Genomic DNA, 10,304 nt, shown 5'->3' on the forward strand with positions numbered 1-10,304 from the left:
CCACACAACAACCAAAACTAAAATGGAAACTGAAAATATAAAAATAAAAGCTAACTCAAAATATTACTAAATACCATAATAGTATAAATATAATATAGTATTTTCAGTGTAAATTTTGTATGACATTCACTGTCTGTAAAGCTGCTTTGAAATGATGCAGATTGTGAAAAGCGCTATGCAAATAAAGCTTGACTATGGACACAGCTGATGTCTATAAGGCACTGGTAGAGTAAGGATCGATGAGTTTCTCTTCTGCATGATGTGTGTTTTGTGTGTGTGTGTCGGGTGTGTGTTGTGTGATATCTGGTAGCAGCGTTTGCGTGTGTTGTGTGTGTTGCGTGTTCCTCCTCATGGGCAGCTCCAGCTGCAGCTGTTTCCAGAAGCGTGAGGACAGAGGGGCCGATTTCTCACCCTGCCAGCGTACGAGGGTCAGCGCCAGCCGGGCCCGGCGCAGCTCTTTGACCCAGCTCTTCCTCCGGACTGGTTTGAACTGGATCAGAACCACCCTGAGGCTGCCGCCGTGGAGCATGCTGGTCAGTCCGGCCTGCAGCTCGAGCAGAGCCTGTGTCCCGCGGACAGCGCTGCACGGACTCACAACCACCACCAGCCTGCGGCTCTGACCCACAAACCTCAGCGTATCGTCTGTTATAGCTACACACAGACACACGCTCAGTAACACACCACACAATACATCATTCATCACACGCACTCGTTCTGCATGACAGTATTTGATCAACACTTCATGCTAACGTTCACTATACAGCCAAAACATACTAGTGTTATTTTAGTATCATTTATATGTATTTTCAGGTCTTATTTTAATCTTTATGTGCTTTTGTCAGTTTCAGTTTTTTTATTTTACATTACATTACATTTAGACATTTACATTTTATCCAAAGCGACTTACAAATGAGGACAATAGAAGCAATCAAAATCAACAAAAGAGCAATGATATACAAGTGCTATAACAAGTCTCAGCTTAACGCAGTACACATAGCAAGGGTTTTTTAAAATTATATAATAAATAAAAAGAAAACGGATAGAATAGAAAAAGAATAGAGCAAGCTAGTGTTAGAGGCCTTTTTTGCTTTTTTTAATAGTATAATAAATGAAAAGAAAACAGAATACAAAAAGATTAGAAAGCTAGTGTTTGTTTTTTTTGTTTTTTTTTATTATGAATATTTTGCATTTACATTTATTTTTATTTCAGTTTTAGTTTTTATTTCTGTAATTGTATCTTTTTTTACATTATCATTTAGTTTTAATTTCAGTTTTAGTTTTTATTTTATTTATGTTCATTTCTTAAAATACTACTATTTAGGTTTAATTTGGTTATAGCTTTATTTCTAAGTTTCATTTAGTTTTTCATGTAATATTTGTATCTTATTGTATTTCAGCATGGTTTAAATGACCACTTTTTAAAAATAGTTAACAATAACAACGCTGACACATACTTGCACTGTATTACAAACTGTAAATTTGTGTCTGTGTTCACGTACTTGCATAAAGCAGGGATTCCCAAACTATTTTTAAGTTAATAATTCAATAATTTAACAATATATATGCAAATTCACAGTTGATGGTCACATGACATGCAAATAAATAGATAAAATATTAAATGTTATTTTTAAATATATTTTAAAAATTGTATTTAAATTTTCTATGAGTTATTTTAGTGTCATACACTATTATAATTTTTGTTAATATTTTGGAAAAAAAAAATTGTGTTTGTTTTTACTGTAATTTTAGTTGACGTTTTAGTATTTTTGTTGTTTATATACATATATTTTTTATATATATGTATAGTTTTTTTATTTATTTTTATATTTATAAAACTGTGTTCACTGTGTCTTAAATTCTTCACTTTCAAATGTCAAACCCTCGAATGTTAAACATTACAAATCCTCTAGCTTTTATTTTAATGGTGAAATGGTGTAAACGTCTGTCCACAAAAAGTGGTCAGTAATGCGAATGTGAATGTAAATGAAGTAAGCGTACACATTCTTAAATGCACATTAAACTGGATGGAGTTTAACAGTGAATGAAGCCGCTTTGCCCCTGCTGTACAGTATGTCTGGAGTCACACGTGATACTCACTTCCTCCAGGAAGACTGTCCCGGTCGAAGATGCAGACGGAGTAACCGAACTCAGTCTCCAGGACTCGACGCAGCGTAGACAGAACGAACTCCTCCTCCTCACTGTTGCGAGCGTATGAGATGTACACGTCATACTGCTTATCATCTGCAGAAACAGAGTTCAGTCACTACTAGTGTTAAACTTCAGTTTGATCTTCAACAGTAGCTATGTTTCCATCACTCTGTTTTTATACGCATTTTGACATATCGCATCAGAAACGAGTGATGGAAAAGACAAATAAATAAAAAATTCGCTTATTTCGCAAAAAAGTTTTTACGCTCGCTTGAGGTGGTTTTTGACTTGTGCGAAAAAGGGTTAATGCGAATAATGGGAGACGGAAACACATTTGCCGAATGAATTCCTCCATGCGCATCAAAAAAGTCATAACCTGACTGACCAGCGGACCGATCTTGTGGCTTATACTTTTCTTAGAGATATTTAGTGCCAGTTTATCAGGAAGTGATGATTTTGTTCTCTGTGACTCATTGGATGGAAGTGGTGCTTATTTGCAAATGTTTTATGCAATATTCCAATTCTGCGCAACTTTGGATGGAAACCCAGCTAGTGAGAGTACATATTGCTAGTTACTAGTCAAGCTACGGCCGAATCACAGCCGTGCTGTTATATAGCCATATCGCACTGCTACCCGTGTGATATTGCTCATATATATTGCTCATATACACACAAGTAGCAATGCGATATATAAGGCCAGTCAATTTTGTTGATTCGTCCTCATGGTGGTTAACCTCGAGCTTAAACGTTTGAGCTTAAACCTGATAACAGACCAGCTATCAACTACCCATGAAACACAGCATCGTGTCAGTGAATGTGTGTTTGTGTTTGTGTTCTCACCCGTGTATCTCTCATCTGAGCCGAACCACGAGCGATAGAGCAGCAGCAGCTCGAGCCAGAACACGTGATAGATGACGAACATCATCAACATGAGCGCCAGCGTCACACCTAAACCACAGCCCAGCTCTAGAGTCGGGACGTACGCTACACACACACACAGACAAACACAAACAAACACAAGATTATATACACGCATAGACACACACACACACACACACACACACACAGACACACACACACACACAGACAGACAGACACACACACACACACACAGACAGACACAGACACACACACAGACACACACACACACACACACAGACACAGACACACACACCGACAGACACAGACACACACACACACAGACACACACACACACACAGACAGACAGACACACACACACACACACAGACAGACACAGACACACACACAGACACACACACACACACACACAGACACAGACACACACACCGACAGACACAGACACACACACACACAGACACACACACACACACAGACAGACAGACACACACACACACACACAGACAGACACAGACACACACACAGACACACACACACACACACACAGACACAGACACACACACCGACAGACACAGACACACACACACACAGACACACACACACACACAGACAGACAGACACACACACACACACACAGACAGACACAGACACACACACAGACACACACACACACACACACAGACACAGACACACACACCGACAGACACAGACACACACACACACAGACACACACACACACACAGACAGACAGACACACACACACACACACAGACAGACACAGACACACACACAGACACACACACACACACACACACAGACAAGATTATATACACACATAGACACAGAAATACTCATCTCACTGGTCAAATTTAGCTCCTAATGTTTCTATATCTCAACTGGTAGAGCATGTTATGGGTTCAAGAGACACATGCAATGCTTTAGGTCAATTATAAAAGCATTTGCCAAATGCATAAATGACATATGCTCAACAAAAAAATAATTAAAATGAAGTTAATACAATTTTAGTCTGAATTCTGATCAACATTTGCTGCGAAAATAAACATACGGGCATACAGGGTCCAAAACAAACAAGTGCCAAATGCGATTTAAAAATGGTTTTGGCGTGTAAAATGCCAATTAGTCTTTTAATGCCTTATCAGCAGCATATTTATGCCAAATTTAGAGTAGAAGAAACTAAAACGATTAAAATAACAATGAATCTTAAATAAATAAAGACAATTATATAAAATATATTTCTTAGAACAATATAAAAATATAGCAATTATAAAAGTTATTTTAGTTTGAATTTTTGGTGAAAGTAAGTTACTACAGTTTTGGTTTTGAGAGAAATTTAGCTGAATAAAAGTACGGATGCATTAAACTGATTAAAAGTGACAGTAAAGACATTTATAGTGTTAAAAAAGATTTCTATTTTTAAAAAATCTGTTCTTTTGAACTTTCTATTCATCAAAGATTGAATTAGTTTTTATTTAGGATTTAGTACAACGGTAACAATGCTGTTTTTAAATTTATTTGCTATTTTTCCCACACAAAATGTATTTTTAATTATATAGCTGCCTATATATACTACTGCTAAAAAGTTTGGGGTTAGTAGGATTTTTTTTCTTAAATTGTTTTTTTTTTAATTAATACTTTTAGGATGCATTAGTTTAATCAAAAGTGACAGTAAAGGCATTTATAATGTTACAAAAGATTTCTATTTCAAATAAATGCTGTTCTTTTGAACTTTCTATTCATCTGTGAATCCTGAAAAATAAAATGTATCACAGTTTCCACAAAAATATGAAGCAGCACAACTGTTTTCAACATTAATAATAATCAGAAATGTTTCTCAAGCAGCAAATCAGCATATTAGAATGATTTCTGAAGATCATGTGACACTGAAGACTGGAGGAATGATGCTGAAAATTCACAGCAATCAATTACATTTGAACAGATATGCATGTGTGTGTTAGAGGTGTTAGTGTGTGTAGTTACGTTCGGTTTTGAGTATGGCTCTGCTGGTGTTAAACCCGCGGCTGTTTCTGGCGGAGCAGGTAAACTCCCTCTGCAGGTCGTCAGCTGAAAAATCCCTCACATACAGGACTCGTTCTTTCCTCTTGTCACCGTAATCATTTGACACAAGCCTACACACACACACACACACACACACACGAGTCAATAAAACAGAGATCGGGACAGACTGAAGAAGTGAGAAACACACAAACACATCCGTACTTGGCCTCAGGTGAGCTGAATCGCGGGTCGGCGAGCTGCTCCACGGTTTTGTTATCGACGGTCCACCAGATGTACTGCTTTTCCTCGTACAGGTGAGGCAGAAGCACATGACAGGACAGCGTCGCTGTGTCTCCTGCAATGCGGAGACGTTCGTTCAGTGATGCATACTGCAGAAAACATGGCAAAAACAAGGAAAGACGACGACGACGCTCACCCAGAGTCACTGTGTAGATCTGATCGCTCGCGGGATTCAGAACGATGGGAACTTTACTGCCCACATTAGGAACTACAGTAGAGAAAGACGAATGTGTGAATCTTGAGACGAGACCAAATATATGGAAGCTTTCTCTGCCACAGATTAAAACTATAAAACAGGTAATCGCAACTTTTTAATCTCACAATTCTGAAAAGAATTCTCCTAAAACTTTAGAACTGCATGAAAAAAAACAGGATTGGTAGATGTAAAGTCACAAATATGAGATATAAACCAAATTGTGATATATATAAACTCGCAGTTGCGAGAAAAGTATATTATGAGATATAAATTTAGAATTGCGAGAATTGTAAGGGGAAAAAAGTTAATTGCGAGATATAAACTCAGAATTGCAGTGTTATTATAATTATTAACTATTATAATTTTTATTAATATTTAAAATTCGTTTTTACTGTTATATTTTCTGTTTCCATTTTAATTTTTAGTTTTTCTCAATTTAGAATTTTTAAAAAAATATACATTTATTTAAAAAAAAATATTCACAATTACCTTTTTATTTTTAATTCAGTGGCAGAAACAAAAAAAAATTAATTGTGAGATGTAAACTCAGAATTCAGAGGAAAAAAGTCAGAATTGCAAGATGTAAAAAGAGAATTATGAGTGTATAATTTGCAATTGCAAGAGAAAAAAATCCGAATTTTGAGATAAAACGTTGCAATTACCTTTTTTATATTTTTATACCGGCGGAAATGAGCTTCCATAGAATTTGTGATATATATAAACTCGCAGTTGCGAGAAAAGTTTATAAATTTAGAATTGTGAGAATTGTAAGGGGAAAAAAGTTAATTGCGAGATATAAACTCAGAATTGCAGTGTTATTATAATTATTAACTATTATAATTTTTATTAATATTTAAAATTCGTTTTTACTGTTATATTTTCTGTTTCCATTTTAATTTTTAGTTTTTCTCAATTTAGAATTTTTAAAAAAATATACATTTATTTAAAAAAAAATATTCACAATTACCTTTTTATTTTTAATTCAGTGGCAGAAACACTCCTTTCAGCTCCCGGTCTCCTCGAAACAGTTTAGTCCTGCATAACTACAGAGAAACAGATGTCAACCGCCAAGATCTACACTGATCTAGTTTCATGTTTCTTAAATCACTTCACACTCTCTAGAAGGGAGATGGTGTCATTATGAGGGTTTTTTAGTTTTAGTCCTTTTATTCATTTTTATGTCTATTTAGGTTTTATTCATTTTTATTTCAGTTTTAGTTTTAGTTACTATAGTACTTAAACTAAATGAGAAATGTTGCCTTAGCAACTAGCTGAAATATTTTATTTTATTTTATTCATATTCATTTATTCATTTTAAAATTGGTTATTTTTAGAATTAATTTTGTTGTGTGTTTTGACATTTTTTTTATTTTTAAAATATTAAAATATTATTTTTTTACCTTTTTATTTTTAATTCAGTGGCAGAAACAAAAAAAAATTAATTGTGAGATGTAAACTCAGAATTCAGAGGAAAAAAGTCAGAATTGCAAGATGTAAAAAGAGAATTATGAGTGTATAATTTGCAATTGCAAGAGAAAAAAATCCGAATTTTGAGATAAAACGTTGCAATTACCTTTTTTATATTTTTATACCGGCGGAAATGAGCTTCCATAGAATTGAGATGAGAGGAAACAAGAAAAGCTGAGAAAAGTCATAATTGTGAAATATAAACTCGCAATTGCGATATATATAAACTCAGAATTGCAAAAAACAAAAGTGAAAATTGGGAGAAATAAACAGAATTGCAAGGAGATGATGTCAGTGTTATTTCAGTGTTAACTATTATAGTTTTATTAATATTTTAAATTAGTTTTTATTTTCTGATTTCATTTTAAATTTTAGTTTTTGTCATATATCTGTCATATATATGTCATATATACTGTATATATATATATATATATATATATAAAATACCTATTTGTTTTTTATTCATTTTTTGCTAGGAAGACAAAAAAAATCTGAGAAAAGTCAGAATTATGAAATATAAACTTTATTTCAGTTTTAGTAATTTAATGTTTTTTTTGTTTTTTTATTTATGTTTGTTTATTTTATTTCAAGTAACCAAAATGTTTTTTTTAAGTGTTCTTATCTTTTAGTTTTTATTAACTATAGACCCTGGATGATGTACAATTCCATTAGATCAGGGTTTCCCAAACATGATGGAATTACTTGCATGATTTGATTACATTTTAACATCCAAATAATAAGTATTATTTTAATTTTATTTTATTTTATCCTGTTCCTAACATGATAGAATTACTTGCATGATTTGATTACATTTTAACATCCAAATAATAAGTATTATTTTAATTTTATTTTATTTTATCCTGTTCCTAACATGATAGAATTACTTGCATGATTTGATTACATTTTAACATCCAAATAATAAGTATTATTTTAATTTTATTTTATTTTATCCTGTTCCTAACATGATAGAATTACTTGCATGATTTGATTACATTTTAACATCCAAATAATAAGTATTATTTTAATTTTATTTTATTTTATTTTATTTTATCCTGTTCCTAACATGATAGAATTACTTGCATGATTTGATTACATTTTAACATCCAAATAATAAGTATTATTTTAATTTAATTTAATTTTATTTAATTTAATTTAATTTTATTTTATTTTATTTTATTTTATCCTGTTCCTAACATGATAGAATTACTTGCATGATTTGATTACATGATAGAATTACTTGCATGATTTGGTTACACGTTTATGTTTAGATCCTAATAATTTATATCATATCATATCATTTTATTTCTGTTTGTTTATTTTATTTCAAGTAACCAAAATTTTTTTTTTTTAAGTGTTCTTATCTTTAGTTTTAATTAACTATAGACCCTGGATGATGTACAATTCCATTAGATCAGGGTTTCCCAAACTGCTAATAAAATAATAAATAATTAAATCATAAAAATGTTAAATTAAAATAATAATCAAAATAAAACACTTAATTAATATAAGAAATATATAATATCTATATAATATTATAGAATTATGTAATGAAAATGTTATTTGTTTACCTGCATGTTATGCGACGATTAACTGACATCACAAAACCACAAACATGCAAATGCGTTGTTAAATTATCGAAATATTTACTTGAAATATTACGGGGACTTCAAGTAAATATTTTAGCTCAAAGGGGTTCGGCTGACAGCGTTGTTATCGTTAACTAAAGCTAAAAAATTTAAAACATTTAAGTTAACTGAAAATACATATTAACTGAAATAAAATATTAAAAAATTTAACTTTTTTTCGGCTATAAAGGCAACATTTCAAATGTTCATTTAGATTACTAAAATGACTAAAATAGAAATAACAATTTATTTAAAAATAATAATAATAATTTAAAATGAAAAAGATAAATATAAATATAAAAATAAAAAATATATATAGTATGTTATTGATACTAACATTTTGGGAATCCCTGATAAAGACGTTTATACAGTAATAATGTTTACAGGCCTTTATATAAGAATAATAATAATTATAATTATAACTCACTTTATGCCTTATCTACGTTTACACACAAAACTCCTCATAAATTGCCACAAAAACACTGGATTAACGTTTCTAAATGTCATGCAACTGTTTTTCCCACAAGCAACAGCTTTCTGCATTTTATGCGTATTGCACCATGAAAATGCAGTTAAAACACTGTCATTTGACTGAAATGACCTTTAACAAGCTGTGCAGGAAATATAGATCTGTAGTCTGATCAGGACACAGTGTATTTGAAGCTGAATGCACACACCTGCAGAGCTGCAGCGAGGCGAGGGATTTCATCCTCACACGTGCTCATGAAAACTCTTGAGTAACTAGTAGGACATGAAATGCGCAAGTTTTCACGTAAACGCCAGATAGTGAGTTTGCAGACTGCTGATTGGCTCTTTTATTTGGAAGGCGGGACTTATTTTACTACAGTCGCCATATATGGGCGTCCACTTTCTCCCATTCATTCCAATAGCAGTGGTTCATCTTAACTTTATACAGTCGTGCATTTTAGACGTGTTTAGGTTATTTAGGTGTTTAGTAGTGCACTAGCATATACAGTAGATAATACATCTTTCTTCATACGCACTATCGCTTCCGGTCATTTCTTGCATTGTTACGACTCTTTAAACAGACAAATTGCCCGTACCGATTTGCATTTTGATAGTTTTGCTCGCATACAACCTTTAAACTGAATGATGCTGATTGTTTGAGTTCACGTCTTCTCAGTTCATTAGCCATGCGACTCTGGAGATTAAGAAATTCATTTGCTTCATAACAGTCGGATGAGTTTCCAGCATCATATTTAATTATGATAGTCTCAGAGGTTTATTCACACACACACACACACACACAGAGACTCACGTGGTACCAGCTGATGGAGTGTGTGCTGTTGGGCAGCGTGAGTGTGTTCAGGTCTGGACAGGTGAGGGTTCGTTCGCTCTGGAACGGTATAGTCAGGTTCAGGTGAGGTTGAGCTCTCCCGTCACACTCTCCGTCCTTCTGAATCACCTCCAGCTCCACGCCGATCTTCACACACGAGGAAATGTTGCTGCCACACACACAAAACATCATGAAATAACCTGCACGACTGGTTACATGTTTATATTTAGATCTATATAATATGTATTTATATCCTGACCTAACCCTAACATGATGAAATAACCAGCATGACTTGGTTCCATGTTTATATTTAGATCCAAATAATTTATTATTATATTATATTATATTATATTATATTATATTATATTATATTATA

The 10,304-nt window shown here is 33.0% G+C and overlaps 1 protein-coding gene across 1 annotated transcript in view; it reads right to left on the reverse strand.

The window, feature by feature from the left end:
- Positions 1 to 136: 136 nt before the first annotated feature.
- LOC107689596 (interleukin-1 receptor accessory protein-like) overlaps positions 137 to 10,304 on the reverse strand; it is a 17,559-nt gene continuing 7,391 nt past the window's right edge. The window contains exons 4-11 of the mRNA XM_016487642.1: positions 9,911 to 10,097; positions 6,536 to 6,582; positions 5,480 to 5,613; positions 5,266 to 5,398; positions 5,026 to 5,174; positions 2,989 to 3,132; positions 2,098 to 2,241; positions 137 to 651 (exon numbers count right to left, since the gene is read on the reverse strand). Of these exons, the coding sequence (XP_016343128.1) occupies positions 212 to 651; positions 2,098 to 2,241; positions 2,989 to 3,132; positions 5,026 to 5,174; positions 5,266 to 5,398; positions 5,480 to 5,613; positions 6,536 to 6,582; positions 9,911 to 10,097 (1,378 nt within the window). The 3' untranslated portion in view covers positions 137 to 211. The remainder of the gene's footprint in view (positions 652 to 2,097; positions 2,242 to 2,988; positions 3,133 to 5,025; positions 5,175 to 5,265; positions 5,399 to 5,479; positions 5,614 to 6,535; positions 6,583 to 9,910; positions 10,098 to 10,304) is intronic.

Source organism: Sinocyclocheilus anshuiensis, unplaced genomic scaffold (assembly GCF_001515605.1).
Source record: "Sinocyclocheilus anshuiensis isolate Anshui unplaced genomic scaffold, SAMN03320099.WGS_v1.1 scaffold906, whole genome shotgun sequence".
In the NCBI taxonomy this organism is placed as follows: domain Eukaryota; kingdom Metazoa; phylum Chordata; class Actinopteri; order Cypriniformes; family Cyprinidae; genus Sinocyclocheilus; species Sinocyclocheilus anshuiensis.